General features: G+C 30.9%; 1 protein-coding gene across 6 annotated transcripts; it reads left to right on the top strand.

Annotated features, from left to right (window-relative positions):
* The first annotated feature begins 990 nt into the window (after positions 1–990).
* Positions 991–15,518, top strand: LOC115986914 (TMV resistance protein N-like). 6 transcript variants are annotated; one of them, XM_031110285.1, is made up of 12 exons: positions 991–1,576; positions 6,669–7,788; positions 7,950–8,225; positions 8,348–9,163; positions 9,268–10,073; positions 10,714–10,794; positions 11,002–11,059; positions 11,240–11,330; positions 12,870–12,927; positions 13,023–13,283; positions 14,507–14,663; positions 14,920–15,518. In XM_031110285.1, exons 1-5 carry the CDS (start codon positions 1,125–1,127, stop codon positions 9,946–9,948), a joined length of 3,345 nt encoding a protein of 1,114 aa, XP_030966145.1. In that variant the 5' UTR covers positions 991–1,124; the 3' UTR covers positions 9,949–10,073; positions 10,714–10,794; positions 11,002–11,059; positions 11,240–11,330; positions 12,870–12,927; positions 13,023–13,283; positions 14,507–14,663; positions 14,920–15,518. The 6 variants fall into 6 exon arrangements, with proteins under 6 accessions (XP_030966145.1, XP_030966147.1, XP_030966148.1 ...); XM_031110287.1 differs by lacking the exon at positions 11,240–11,330; XM_031110288.1 differs by having other exon boundaries at positions 11,002–11,330; positions 14,997–15,518.
* Positions 15,519–16,048: the final 530 nt, after the last annotated feature.

Here is a 16,048-nt window from a genome sequence, read left to right as displayed (position 1 = left end):
TACCTGCTGCCCAAATTTCCTGCCTGAGTTCGAAGTGTGAGTACCCCTAAACAAAAAAAACTAATTGTGGCAATGCCATTGCCGAAATAGGGGAAAAAATTGGTAAGTGTGGCAATGTCATTACCGAAAATGGGAGGGGAAAAAAAATTGGAATGGAATTGTATTTTTTTTGTCAATTGTGGCAATGTTATTGCCAAAAATGGGAGGAAAAAAATGTGGTTGCCGAAATTTGGGGAGGAATTTAAAAAAAATGTGTTACGTTCACAATATTTTTACAATAAATCACAGGTTATTAGTTATTATTAGTTCAAATTTGAATTTAACACTGAAAAGACAGGCACCACTTTTGAGGAGCAAACTACAAAATAATGTTATGTAATGTGAAATTTCCTTTTTTTTTTTTTTTACCAAACTGTGTTAATGACAGAGAGAATCTCAATCTTTCGTAAGATATTGTGTCATCTTAATTCAAAGAGAGAAAGAGGGTAGATTAACACAATTTTTGAAGAGAACAGTATAATTGTGGAAATTTTCAATCAATTTTATGTCCCATCATGCACTCTAAGAAAGGGAGAGTACAAATAAGTTTGGCATGGTCTACAAAATTTCCAACCCTTCATTTGATATTTTAAGAGTAGATTACAGATCACGCGTATATAGAAAATTTCTCAAAATCCTTTGTTAGAGTATAAAAGAGGACAAATAATTTTTTATCATATTGATTTGTGATCAGTTTTTTTCCTTTTTGTTGAATATTATGTTCCATTTCTTTTTACATTGCTTTTCACAAACTTTTTAAGTAAATATTACATTACTTTTTGACCAGCTAAAGGATTTTATTTTACATTACTTTTTGACTAGTAATGACCCCGGTATGGTTCGTTGAAGGTTCAAAGAGTTATTCTTGGCTTTACTCAGAAACTTTCAGGATATTGCAATTCATGTAAAATGCGTCACTTTTTGAAAGAGAGACTACTTAAAGCCTAGCCTCTTGCATCCAATCACTCACCCTCAATTCCTAATTCGTCCTTCACTTTCCTCCCTTTCTATATTGACACCGCTTTCACAGCTTTCTTTCTCTTCCTCCTTTCAACTTTTTTTCATCTTTCTGCTCGTGAATCCCAATGGCCTCATCTCACCAACCCAAGGACTTTGATGTTTTCTTGAGTTTCCGAGGTGAAGATACTCGCCGTGGTTTTGTAAGCCATTTATATAAGGCTTTGGATCAACACGGTATTCGAACCTTCATTGATGATAATCTCCATAGGGGAGAAAACATTTCTGAAGAGCTTCTCCAAACCATTGAAAACTCAAGCGCATCAATAGTTGTATTTTCTAAAAATTATGCATCCTCTAGTTGGTGTTTGGATGAACTTGCTAAGATTATTGAGTGTACCCAAAAAGTGCTACCAGTTTTCTATCAAGTGGATCCATCTGAAGTTCGTAAGCTAAAAGGGGATTTTGGAGAAGTGCTGACTAAGCTTGAAAAAAGAATTAAAGATAAGACTAAGGTACAAAGGTGGAGGGAGGCTTTAACTAACGCAGCCAATATTTCTGGCTGGGACTACAAAGACAGGTATTTGTATAGTACTACGTACTCCTGTTTGCTGATCTTCTAGAGTTTTAATGGATTTGTGATGTCCATTAACTTTTATTGTTAACTAGTTACAGACCCGCGTGTTGCGCGTGATTATTTTTTATGGTGATCTCATTATTATTATTATTATTTTGTAATTTGAACTAATTTAATGAAAAGTAATGCATTTCATAATCATATTTATCACAAAATAATTTTTTATTATTGTAGAATTGTTTTATTTAAAATTTGAAACCTTAATTCTACCATTGTTGGTTGACTAATTTTTACATCTCTAAGTCAATTAAACACGTTTTGCATGCTACATGTAAACTTTATTTTCCATAAGGGTTGAAATAATGTGTGTAATATTTTTTTTCTATGGAAGTTAAAAAGAATAAAATTCACCTTGTCTTGATGTTTTCTAAAAATTAAATTTGGAGATTCTCTTTCAATAATTGTGAAAATTCCAAGCAATAATTTAGAAGGTAATACATGTTACATGTTCATGCTTTGATTGTGTAATTGTATTATTGATTTGGGTTGTAATTTATAAGTTGAATATGGTGGTGTATATCCAAAAGGGTCTAACTATGTTATTTAGGATATTGAATATAGTGTTGTGTGTGATTTATAGAGTAGCAACGGTTGTAGTAATTAAAAATTGGTTTTTCATTGTCTTTTAAGTTAATAAAAACCTTACATCTACTTTTTTTTTTCAAAAAACCTTTACATATTTTTTTAATGTAAATCTTTACATATACCTTAATAAGTAAACCCTATATATTTCATTTTCTTAGATGCATAAAAAAAAGACATCTATTCCATAATAATAGTGGCTAATTAGTTTTTTCATGTTCTCATTTATAATGGTTCTTACTATTATCATATTTTACTGGCTGTTGATTTTCATAATAGAGGCATTAAATGAGAGTTAAATTCTTCAAACTTTTCATTAGATTTTAAAAGTCATGGTGTGTGAAGAATATAAGCATTTAAGGACTTTTTTTTTTTTATATTTTATTATTTTTAAATAATGTTAAATGAAATGTCAAAAAAAAGATTTTGAAAATTTTCATCTTTATTTCTTATATATTTCTATTATTACTGAAGAACGTTTTCCTTTTAGTTTTGATAATAAATATGATTTTCTAGATTTAAGTTTGATTAGTTTCAAGTTTAAATTTTGTATGATTTTATTTAATTGTTGATTATATGATTTAATTAAGTGAATTTAACTATTTTATTTATTTGCATTGTAAAGTTTATAATAACATTCGTAGGGTCATCTTTAATTAATTTTTTACTCCTTTAGCCGTCAGTCTCCTTGTTTTCCAATTAACGGTTACTAATTAATTTATTTAATTGACGTTTGATTTCTTTTACTAATCTCTTTCTCTCCCTCTTTGTTAACATCCTATTGTTTTCCCAAATTTGATGATAATTCTAATGTACTAAATATGCATATTGTAACGTTTATTTTTATTTTTATTTTACTCCATTTTGCTGCCATGAAGTTAGTACATCCATAACTATTAGTTTATTATTTTATGATATGTTTGGTTTGATATTATTATTATTATTATTATTATTATAAATTTAGTGTTTCTAAAATAGCATGTATTTTGTATTCTCTTTTTCTATTAATGCATTGTAACGTTTTATGGGAATACTTTATAAGAAAATTGTTTATTCTTTTGTTTTTTTTTAAATTGAGTGTTTCTAAATTGATATTTGTTTTGTATTTCATTTTTCCATTGATGCATTGTAACCTTTCATGGGAAGACTTTATAAGAACAATTTTTATTTATTGAATAAAATATTATACGTTTAATTTTAAAAAAAATGAGACAAAATATAAATAATTATGATATGGAGGATGTTGCTAAATTTAAATGTTGAATAAAATAAGATGAGAATAAAATAATAAAAATGAAATGTATAGCAAAACACCATATTATTTTAGTTATGCTAGGTAATAAAATAATATTATATGTTTATATACTATCTTTATAATGCAATAATATAACATTTAACAACCAATGAGAATAAAAAAGATAACAACATAAAATATAAAACTAAATCGTATCAAGCTCGATTACCTGTCAATTCCAATTTTAGCAAACTAACTGACTTCTAGTAGTCTAAAACTGATTTCTACGATGCATTTGGTGGAGCTTTCAATACTGCATCAATATGTTTTGATGGTCAACCTGTTACACTAAAATTAAAAAATATATATATATATACCAAAAATTGAAGGAAAATATATATATATATATATATATATATATGTAGAGAGAGAGAGAGAGAGAGAGAGAGAGAGAGAGAGAGAGAGGCTTGTGTGTGTGGAAAAATAGAAATTATGCATGGAATAAGAGGGAGAATGACAATTTTATAGTATGAGGATAAGAATAAGAAGAGTCAAAAATAAAGGAAGATAAAAAGATAGAATAATATTAATATTGAGCATGGTTGTCAAAATCGCGATCTGGATCGTAGGATCGCACGATTTTACGATCCCACCTCACCAAAACGATTAGAATCGCACTAGGATTGTAAAAATGGTAGGATCGTACGTAGGATCGTGTAGGATCGTATAGGATCGTAGGATCGTATGGGATTCTACCGATCCTACCGATCCTACCAAAAACATAATTTTTTTGTTTTTTTTTTTTTTTGGATTTTTTTTTTTTTTTTTTTTTTTTTTGTTTTGATGAAGCTTTAAGGATTTTTATTTTTTCATGTTGTGATGGTATGGCTTTTTATTTTTTATTTTATAAAATTATGTCAACCTAAGCAAATGTTTTCTAGTTTCTAGTTCACTTGTAATCAAAATGAAAGAATGTTTCATCATTTCTAAATGAAGAATTTGACTTGACTTTGCTGCATTTTAAGCTATAATATTGTTAAATTTGTTTGATCAATATACTAATTTGTGTTCTAATATTACTAAATATTTTTTTTTATATAATTTTATCAGTTATGCTTGTATTTGTATATTGATTGATTGATTTTTTTGAGTATACTCTTTAATTGTTACTAAGTGGTATAACTTGAATAGTTGAGTGTGAAATTGTATCTTGATATCTTTTACAACTCTAGTATACAAATATATAATGTCTACATAGATGATGAAATGGATGATGATGATTAGGAATTTAGGATGGTGGTTATAAGAACCTTAGAATGGGAATAATTAAATGTTCACTTTACCTTAATATTCATCTTACTTTTGGATTTCATATTGTAGTTAGCTAATTTCCATTTGCTAACTTATTTTGGATTTCAAATTTGGAACTTAGAACTTAAAAATATTTTCCTTATGTTTTGATAAATATTTTGGTATTTGGTTGCTAATTAAATATTTATTGAACTTTTTAGATACATTAAGTCAAGACTTAAATATATTTGTTTCGTTGGTATAGACTTAGCGATGTATGACATGCAAATTACATCATATGATGTAAATCTAAATTTTTTTTATGGATGAATTTATAATTTACGTGATTATTCAACATACAAAGTCATTATCAATGTATTTTTTGCTTTAAATCTGAAAATATGTAGAATCTTACGATTCACGATCCGATCCTACGATCTACGATCCCACCTACCTTCAACGATCCTACGTAGGATCCCGATTTTGACAACCTTGATATTGAGAGTAGTGGGGATATGAAAAGTTGAAATGGAATGAGAAAGGTTAAAGAAAGTTAAGGTAGAGAGTAGTGGGGATATGAAAAGTTAAAATGGAATTGAAAATTTAATAATAAATAAGAATAATTAAAAATAAGATAAATTAAATATGATATTTTGATTGTAATATAATAGAGTTTTTAATTCACTTTAAATGTTAAAAAATTGTATAAAAAAATTGATAATGACATGGCTGTTGACGTGGCTTAATGGGAGCGTAGCAACATTAAATGCGATTTCTGCGATGCATTTGGTGGAGTTTTCAATACTGCATCAGTATGTTTTGATGGTCAACCTGTTACACTAAAATTAAAAAATATATATATATATATACCAAAAATTGAAGGAAAATATATATATATATATATATAGAGAGAGAGAGAGAGAGAGAGAGAGAGAGAGAGAGAGAGAGGCTTGTGTGTGTGGAAAAATAGAAATTATGCATGGAATAAGAGGGAGAATGACAATTTTATAGCATGAGGATAAGAATAAGAAGAGTAAAAAATAAAGGAAGATAAAAAGATAGAATAATATTAATATTGAGAGTAGTGGGGATATGAAAAGTTGAAATGGAATGAGAAAGGTTGAAGAAAGTTAAGGTAGAGAGTAATGGGGATATGAAAAGTTAAAATGGAATTGAAAATTTAATAATAAATAAGAATAATTAAAAATAAGATAAATTAAATATGATATTTTGATTGTAATATAATAGAGTTTTTAATTCACTTTAAATGTTAAAAAATTGTATAAAAAAATTGGAAAAAATTTGATAATGACATGGCTGCTGACGTGGCTTAATGGGAGCGTAGCAACATTAAATGCTACGCTTCAGCTTTTAGTAATATATTGATTAAACAACATCTAGAATTAATTGTTAGCTTTTATTTTCTCTTTAAATTTTACTAAATTATGGAATTAAAATTTTCTTGTCATATCTTTTATACAATGCTTTTTCTTTTCTTTTTTTAAATTTTTGAGAAGAATCATTTATACTAAGCTAGTTAGCTATAGATTAAAGTTGGAAATAAAAGAACTTAATATTAGATTACTTACCGTTATTAATTAGGAATTTCACCCCTCATAATATTTGGAAAAATTTTAAAGAAAAAAACTTAATTCATTTTTTCTAAGCATGTAGTGAGATCCAGTAAGATCATATGTTGTCATCTAAATGGACTTTTAATGCCACTTCATCCCAAAAGCTAATTGCTACCCAAAAAAATGAAGTAAATAAAAAATTTCAATCTGAGTTACATGTCCCTTACTTCATCTAACAACACTTCAACTGTGATGTAAAAATTAAACTTTTTGCATTCAGTTTATGTTATTTATTTTTCGTATTCCAACTTGTTACATGTGTTAATTAAATGCTCTGTGAATGAGTGAATGACAGTTGCACTGAATCTGAACTTGTCGAAAAAATTGTTGAAGACATCTTAAATTCTGAATTCATTCAGATACCATCAAATGATGCTACAGTGCAGCTGGTTGGAATAAATTCTCGGGTGGAAGCGGTAGCAAAACTTATAGATATTGAATCAAATGATGTTCGCATGGTAGGGATCACTGGCCTTGGTGGAATAGGCAAAACTACAATTGCAAAAGCTATTTATGATAGCTTTTCAAATCATTTTAAAGCAAAAAGTTTTGTGGAGAATGTTAGAGAGTGGTCAAAGACAGAGCAAGGCAAAATCCATTTACAAGAGGCACTTCTTAAGGGTATCTCGGAGGATAAGAATTTGAGGGTGAGTACTATAAATGAAGGAACCACAAGGATAAATAGAATTCTTCGCCTAAAAAGGGTTCTTATCATTCTTGATGATGTGGATAATGCCGACCAGATAGATACATTGCTGGGACAATGGGAAGGCTTTGCGTTTGGAAGTAGAATCATTCTGACAACAAGAGATAAAAGCTTGCTAGTTCAAAATGGTCTTTCAACCTATGACTATGGGGTTAAGGAATTAGATGAAGATGAAGCTATTGAACTCTTTCGTAAGCATGCCTTCCCAAGTAACCAAGTCCCTGAAGATTATTTGGAACTTGAGAAACAAGCTATAAGTTATGCCAAAGGCCTTCCTCTAGCTCTAAAAGTAATGGGTCGTGATTTGTGTGGGAAAACTATACATGAATGGGATGATGCGTTAGATTGTTATAAAACAAATCCTCATGAAGATATTCAAAATATACTAAAAAGAAGTTATGAAGGATTAACTGCAAACGAACAGAATATTTTCCTTGATATTGCATGTTTCTTCAAGGGATATAACATGAATTATAATATGATTAAGGATGTACTGAAAGCTTGTGGTTTAAACCCAGAATATGGTATTCGAAGACTTATTAATAAGTGTCTCTTGACTACTGATCAAGATAATTATAATTTGTCGATGCACGACTTATTACAACAAATGGGTATGGACATTGTTCGACAAGAAGCACCACAAAAGCCTGGGGAACGTAGCAGACTATGGTGTTATGAGGAAGCTCTTGATGTATTAACTGAAGATATGGTATGTATGTTATTTTGATACACTTCATCCCTTTACTTCACATGAAAGATGTATTTCCCTTTTTTTCCCTTATTTATTTATTTATTCTGAATATGATTTTTGTTTAAAATTTATTAACTATTATATGTTTTCGTGATTCACTTACCCTTTTGTTCAACTAGGGTTCAAATAAAATTCAAAGCATGATATTGTGGCCGCCTAAATCACAACCAGTAGAGGTGCACATAAAGGAACAATTTTGTAAGATGAAAAATCTTAGATTGCTTTTGATTCGTAATGTACGTTGTTGCAATGGACCCCTTGAATATCTTCCCAATGGATTAAGCTTGCTTGATTGGCGTGAATATCCATTTTCTTCGTGGCCACCAAATTTTTTTCCTAAAAAACTGGTTGCGCTCAACATGCCTTCTATCCTATTAAAGGAACCACTCAGGCAGGTATGATCATTAGCTTTATAAATTATTATTTTTTCAAAGTTTTTAATTTTTAAATTTATTTATACATACTTCTTTAAAGATTAAACCATGTTCTAACTTTCAAAATTTTTTTTTTTCTACAGAATTTTGTATCTGTGACATGTGTGGACTTCAGTGAGTGCTCTCTGATTACGAAAATACCTGACTTATCAATAATCCCAAACGTAACGGACTTGAAACTTAGTTACTGTAGAAATTTAGTTGAGATTGATGACTCCGTGGGGCGTCTTGATAAGCTTAAAGTGTGGGACCTTTGCGGTTGCGAAAAACTTGAAACTCTTCCGAACTGTCTCACAATGAAATCTCTTACATATTTTAATCTGAAAGAATGCGAGAGGATTAAGAAGTTTCCAAATATCTTGCACGAAATGGAAGGTGTTAAAGATTTATATCTTCCGGGGAATTGTACTAATGAATTGCCTCCGTCATTTGGGAATTTGATTGGGCTTAAGGGCTTAACTGTAGGATCACCGGATTCAGGAGAGGCACATCTTCCGGATAGCATCTATAATTTACAACATATAGAGATGCTTGAATTTTTTGGTGATGTCATATTTCCAAAGAATGTGGAGATTGATAGACAGCCAATGTGCAATTCTCTTGGTTGCTCTTGCAAATATGTTTTTCCAAGGTTGAAACGACTACATCTTTATTGCTTTAACATTTGCTCAGAAATAGAATTTATTTTGAATTATTGTTGCCCCCTCACACTGGAAGAGTTAGAAATCCAATACAGCAAAGTTGTCACCCTTCCAGAAAGCATGAGCAGATGTCAGAGATTACATACGCTTATTATTAGAGATTGCAATGAGTTTCAGGAAATCCAAAGGCTTCCACATAGTATAAGACGTGTAGATGTAGCATATTGCCCATCGCTGGATTCACAATCATTCTTTCAGGTATATCTCTATCTTAAAGATATTAAGAAACTATTTGTGTTACCTTCACAAATACTACATGATTTGCTAAGATGTAACTTATTGAATTTGCTAATTGCATGCAGCTGGTTCCAGAAATCATAGGGCTTCCACCAAATCTACCACCGTGTTCAGGTGTAACAAGCCACATGTTAATGTTTCCACACTCATCTACAATGCTTCCAATTTGGCAAAACCCCCGTTGTGAATATAGTTTTGAGGTAACAGGAGATGAGAATGATATTCCAAATTGGTTCAACCATCAAAGGGATGGAAATTCAATATCATTCTCGATTGGTCCCGAATTTCCAACAATTGCTCTCTGCGTTGCTTTTGGAATACAAGATTCTTCTTTACCTTTTGATTATCATGCCTTCATTTCCATCAATGGTAGTGAACGAAAGTTTGAAAAAGATAGGATCACTAGGCATCTGAGTTTTTGCTGTAGACCTCAGAGCTCATTGCAGCAACTATTTCGGGACTTCCAACTAAATGATCGGAATCATGTTGAGATCCTCTGTGAAATTTTCCCTCATTCTTTATCCAAAGAAATTGCTCCTCCTATTGTTACAAGGATAGGAGTCCATGTAGAATGCAATTGCCTTTCTTTGCAATCAGGTTTGGGACTTCCAATGGATACAGAAAATGGATCAGACTTAGGTTTGGAATTTGACTCATCAAATGTTGATGGGTTTGATTTGGGTTCATCTTCAGTGGCCCAGTCCGTAACTCCCCAAGTTAAAAAAAGAAAAAGACCAGAAAAGTAAAGGTCTGATTTTTTTTTTTTTTTAGTGCCCCACCGACCCCACCTAATCTCCATCATCATTTTTTCTGGCAAGATCAACTGAAAATCCTTAAGAACATCTAAGCACCTTCACATATTTTATTTGAGGTAAAAGTTCTAATCTCTTTTTATAGGTTTTATGCTCTTGTTTGAAGTTATTTTTATCTAAGCTTTGCTAAGGATACCCATATAATTTATGAGCTTTGGAAGTGATATTTATGTATTTATATGTATGGGTTTTGTATTGGTGGAATTATTTGATGAGTGGGTTTATGGTTGTGCTAATGGTGGCTATCTAGGGTTCATTTAAGTCGAAAATTTGGGGTTTTGAGTTATAACATGTGGTAGTTGGTAAATTTAATTTTTCCATTGCTATTGGGTTTATTTGGAGTTAGTTGAAGTTCTAAATTTCTTGTCTCGGAGGATATTGTGATTTTGCTTTCAACTCCAATTAGTTTCCACTGTGGGAGAGAATGTGAAGACTCTTGATTGGTCTGATCTTGACGGTCTTTTTATTTTTATTTTTTTATTTTGTGTATTTAAGTAATTGTAATTTATCAATTGGATTGTTCAATGGGACATTGGTCTTATCATGACAGAGATGCTCTAAGCCATAGATGCAAATATTTGAGAAGGCAATGTAATGAGAAATGTAACCACTGATATTATGTTTAGAACATTTGTCGTTCTTTATGCTGCATCCTTATGCTTCTTCATATAGAAATTAATCTGTTCTGAGTTGTCACAGATTATTGTTGCATAGAGTGAAGAGGTTCCTGATGGAGATGCAATGCAGATTTCGACGATGAAGACCCCAATTTGATGATTGGTATGTTTCTTGTTTCAGCATTGAGAGCTTTCCCCAGTAATTCAAGAACATTATTGTCTGCTTCTATTGTCTTATATGTGTTGTTCCTTAACCTAAATATCAATGTTCTTTCAGTTGCATTATTTCATTTTCTGCATTGCTATTCTAAAATCTGATGTTATAGAACTGATAATTGTGTTTATTTCTGCTTGATTTATGAAAATCCAGTGACTGATGGAGGGTATTAGCAAGTTGATCAAGATGTTGGTTTCATGTAATGGTGTCTGTAAGATTTTCTTTTCACAAGCCTATAACAGTTTGACAGATTTATATTTACTTTGATTTAGAATTTTTCTGAAGTTGCAAAATTTTAAAGAACTCTAAAAAATTTCAAATTAAGATCTTTTGAACGAACATACCATAATAGAACTTTCCCAATTTTCAAAGATTTGTTTCTTATATACAGAAATGACAACCCTGATGAAAGGCAAAATTACTAAACTCTGGACATTGAGGACTATGAGCTAGGACTCTCTCTCTCTCAATACTACCTATAGGTAGGAAAGATTGGTACAATCAATTCATGACTTCCCAGAACTAGATATTTTTTTCAGTATACAATTTTGTTTTCATCACCGTTTCAGTGTATATTGTTTTCTGTTATGCTCACCTGCTGTCCAATGTGTTCTATTATAGGCATTTATATGGTCTTCTGACTCTCGACTTTTTATGTAAAAGTCTTTTTTTTTTTTTTTTTTTTTTTTGGTTCTTGTATCATGTGTTCTTGTATTTACATGATAAATATAATCACACAAGTTATTCCTTTGAAGGGAAAAATATTGGCAACTCAACCCTGGTGAACCATCATCCCTTGAAGTTGGCTTCCAATCAGATATTTAAATTTGTGTGCAATGATGCTTCTATCTATTGAGAAACCTTATGCACGAATCAGTATTTTGCCAGTTGAACATGTTTTTAATACATTTCTGCTTAATTTGTTTGCCTTAAAACTCATGGCTATACCTTCTTTTTTTTTTTTTTTTTGGTTGTTTCCTTCAAATGTTGTAGTTTCTAAGAACTTACAACTTTTTTTTAGCGTGCAAAATTTTCATTTTGTTGGCATTTACATGATCTTTTCACTCTCTACTCTCAATGTAAAAGTCTTTATTTGTCTTTGCAAGTTGAGGACTTGGAATAAGTTTTTTTTAAGGTCTATTGGACAATTTTATTGACTTGATCCATTCAAAGATGATAACAAAAGAAAATAGAAAGACATTTTTGCAGTTGGTGATTCTTCTTCTCCTTCTTCTTCTTTCCATTCAATATTTATAATTTTACTTGTTGATTTGATTTTTGAGAAATTCAAAACTTTTCAATTTAGCAGATGTATCAGTAATCTGAATTACATACCAGAAGATATTTATTCTTTATCTAGGTATTATACATATGGTGCTAAATGATAATATTCATTTGAGGGGCATCAAATTATATTAGGTTCTCTATCTCATACACACCAGTTTATGTATCAACCATGAACCATCCTATTTTATTACACTAAAAAAGACAGATTCTTGATGAGAAATAGTATATTTGTAAACCAATTATAACAAAGAACAAAGAGGCAAATGTACCCCATTTTTATTTTTTTATTTTTTTAATATTATTAGTCATTTTTTCCAGCATAAAGAAAAGCAACATTTTCAAAAGATCAAGCAGGGCAGAAAAATATAAAATACATTGAAAGCTTGGAGTGCAATATAAAAGTCTGGAAGTCATCCAAGAAAATGTGCTTCTCAACAAAGGATGACATTTAGTGATAGTATTGAACATATCTGAAAACAGGAAACATCAATCACATAATTTTGCAAGACTTGAAATCCCATGACTTGAACTTGATTAAAAATTCAATACTTTCCATGTGTCAGATCAAAACAGGAAACATCAATCACATGGTAGCCAATAATATGTGGTTCTTGGGAAGAGTGATGCAGTGATCCATGCATGTTGTTTTGGGTTAGGAGTTTTGATGTCCTAATTTGTTTTTGTTTTATGCGTAGGGGCATGACATTTTGTAATTTTCTTTGTATTTGTTTCAGTTTTGGCTGGTCAAAATGGACTGTAGCTTGTATCTCCACTATGACATTCTCAGATCTGGTAAACATATTTTAAACTGGCCTTTTCAACATTGTAGATGGTTAAGTAAGGGGGATCCTATAGCCCTTCTCTTATGTTTCTTTTTTGTTATGAAGATGCTGAAAAGGATGATTGCAAGAGCAGCAAGAGGCATTCTTATTGTGTTTCAGGTGGGAAAGGAAATTGAGATTTCAAACTTCATTATAGATGATCCCTGCATCATCTTCAATTGGACATTTAACTGAGCTTGGTTATCTTAGTTTACTGCTACTTTGTAGTGAGACACTTCTGCATTAAAAAAGAATATGGGTTCAAGTGAATTGGTTTGAGCGGAAGATGAATTGGCAGCTTTATAGGCTGTAAGGGGATCCGGAAAGGTAGGTTCTCTTCCCATGCGAGATTAACTTTATTAATTGCTGCAAGGATCTCTGTTTTAGGTTGCTTGGAATTTGATTATTGAACAAATATGGACATTAAATTCTATCAATATATATATATGGACATTAAATTGAAGTGTGCATTTAACTACTTATTTTCTTTCTTTCTTTAGTATGCTGATATAGGTGGTTTATATGTATAATAATTGAAGTGCATTTTCCATTTTTGTGTTTGATTTGGTTGTAAGTATCAGATCAAATATTTGCAAAATTGTAGAAAAAAAGACGTTATTTTGTCTAATATATTTTCTTGTCCTGCCCTAATTTAGGTTTTGTGGAAGGGGGTGCCTTTTCTCAGATCCCAGTTTTTTCCATCCTGAATAATTCCCTTTTCAACTTTCTTGTTACAAAGCTTTAATTCTTGTTTTTTGCAAATGCATTTGTAACCATGTTAGCAAGTCAGTGATATAGAAGGTGGAGGAGCCCTATTTATGATCTATTTATAATCATGCATTAAGACAAGTTAACACTTAACATGTAGTTGTATCTGCTTCTATTTGAAGTTGAAATAAATCTTGTTCTTTTGCACTAGCTATGTGATATGCTCTTCTCTCCTATTTCTTGTAGTTCAATAGGCTAGACATGATCTTCATTAAGGGACCCTTTTGTATGCTAATTACCTTTGATTATGTACCCAAATTGAGTGGCATGATTTCTGGTTTAAGTTATTCGTGTGTTTTTTGTAGTTTTCAATATAATGGTGTTTAAAAAAACTGAGAGTCAGATTTCAATTCAGTTTAGGCAAGGATTATCAGGAAATGACTTACCATAAAATATATATATTTTTTTTAAATGACCTATTAGATCATGAAGATATTGTCAGAGTTGTGTACAATATTCTTGTACTTTTGTTATTTAGGTATCACTTAGAATGAAAGACATCTGTGACATTATGTACACAAATATGGGCAATTATATCATTTGTTTGTTAATAGATGGTATATATGCAAAGATATCTAATATAAATATGATAAAGCAGAAACATCTAGTGAGGCTCTGCCATGATTTTTAACTGTTTGTGAAATTTAAGATTTATATGATAAAATAGTATGGTTTTTTGGGGGGGGGGGGGGGGTAGTCAAGATAGAGGGGGAGAAAGCAGAGCAAAGCCACTAAGTTCAAGTTATTACTCTAACTTGTATATATTGCTGTTGTTCTTTTAGGTGAAGAGAATGATCAATCCTTTGCCAATAATGAGCTTAATGAAAGAGTATACAGGCATTACGGGTGTCGTCAATTAGAATGGCTTTTCTTGGGATGAATTTGCAGAACAGTGGCACTATGGCAGCTGATGTTTAGCTTTGGGAAGCTGATATCAAGGTGCCATTCTATCCCATTAGTAATTTTGCTAGGACAATGGGTTTTCCTCTAGTTATCACTAAAGAGCACCCCAAAGCGTAGCATACAAACTTTTATTTTTTCCCCTTTGATGAATTGATATTACTTCTGTATTCATTTAGTAAACTGAGTGTTTTTGGGTAACATGGGATGAAGTATATGTGATCATATTGATTGTATAATAATCAATGAACTAGATAATTTTGAGTAGCTTTCATTTAAAAATGACATTTTGCAGGAACATTCGGATGCAATTGCATACAAATATAGGGGATCTCATATTTCTGATTTGTGCTTGATTTATGGTAAGGAAAGTCAGAATGGAAGATCAAGTTTGGACATGAAAATGGAGGTCAACAATAATGCCCTTTGGATGGGATTTACGATAACTTGGGATATGCAATATCCAGCTAGGGAGTTTGAAATATCTTATAAAGGGAAAAATGAAAGTTTGTAACTTCTTAAGCCGATGCATCTTCTCAAAAATTTCAAAGATCATCAAGGGAGAGATACAAGAAGCACTTGAGGAAAGGCCATGTGTAGTCAAAACAGAAGTAGGTACTGAGAAGGACAAAGACTACAATTGAATAGAATGTATTGATACAGCACTTCAAATTGTTACTGAAATAGATGAGAAGCTCTTTTTGGAGGGTTTTTGAACTCTTAGAAGATGAGAGAATGGACATGAAATTTGCAACGAGGATATGGTTATTGAGAAAGGTTTGACAGGACATCTATTTTGCTTGTCAAATTGGGATATTATATAGATTTGGTTCCGGAGTTTTATCAATGTAAATAAGATCCAATTTTAGAGTAAAGATATTTTTGGAATAGAGTTTCTTGCATGATTTCATTTTTATACTTATACCCTAATCATTTTCAAGTGTTCAAGGTTTTAAGGCATCCTATACTTATAAATTAAAAAAAAAAAAGAAAAAAAAGAAAAAAGAAAAAAGTTATTCGTCTTTGATTAACTTATTTTTAGGTGGTTTGGGCTCAATCCCCAAGTGTGTTTGGGCTCATGTTTGTAGAATTCACCCATCTCTTTTATTCACTTAGCAATAAATAAATTAATAAATAATACTACCAATAAGAACAAGCAAATTTCATGCTAAAATGGCAAAGAGGGTGCGGTTTGCACCCAATGCATTATACATATATAACCTTTTTGGCATTTCTGCCATTTGGATCTCTAAGAACAACAACCCAAACAATTTTTCCTTGTGGCCCAATATGTCAAAATTTACCCTATTTGTCAAACTGTATATTGGTTATTATCAAAAAATGTTAAAAATTGTCATTTTTGTCTTAATGCATATCATGTCATTTAGATATATGAGTTCAATAAACATTACGCTGCTTGCAGT

The sequence above is a fragment of the Quercus lobata genome, chromosome 4 (assembly GCF_001633185.2).
Source record: "Quercus lobata isolate SW786 chromosome 4, ValleyOak3.0 Primary Assembly, whole genome shotgun sequence".
Lineage (NCBI taxonomy): Eukaryota > Viridiplantae > Streptophyta > Magnoliopsida > Fagales > Fagaceae > Quercus > Quercus lobata.
Note: the sequence above shows the minus strand (reverse complement) of the source record. Positions and strands in the feature narration are given on the sequence as shown.

What these genes read in the sequence shown, in the direction of transcription:
- LOC115986914 (XM_031110287.1), top strand. Translation starts at nt 1,125, where the DNA reads ATGGCCTCATCTCACCAACCCAAGGACTTTGATGTTTTCTTGAGTTTC. An exon ending in GGCTGGGACTACAAAGACAG is followed by an intron (nt 1,577 to 6,668) that starts GTATTTGTATAG and finishes AGTGAATGACAG; the next exon opens with TTGCACTGAATCTGAACTTG. An exon ending in TAAAGGAACCACTCAGGCAG is followed by an intron (nt 8,226 to 8,347) that starts GTATGATCATTA and finishes TTTTTTCTACAG; the next exon opens with AATTTTGTATCTGTGACATG.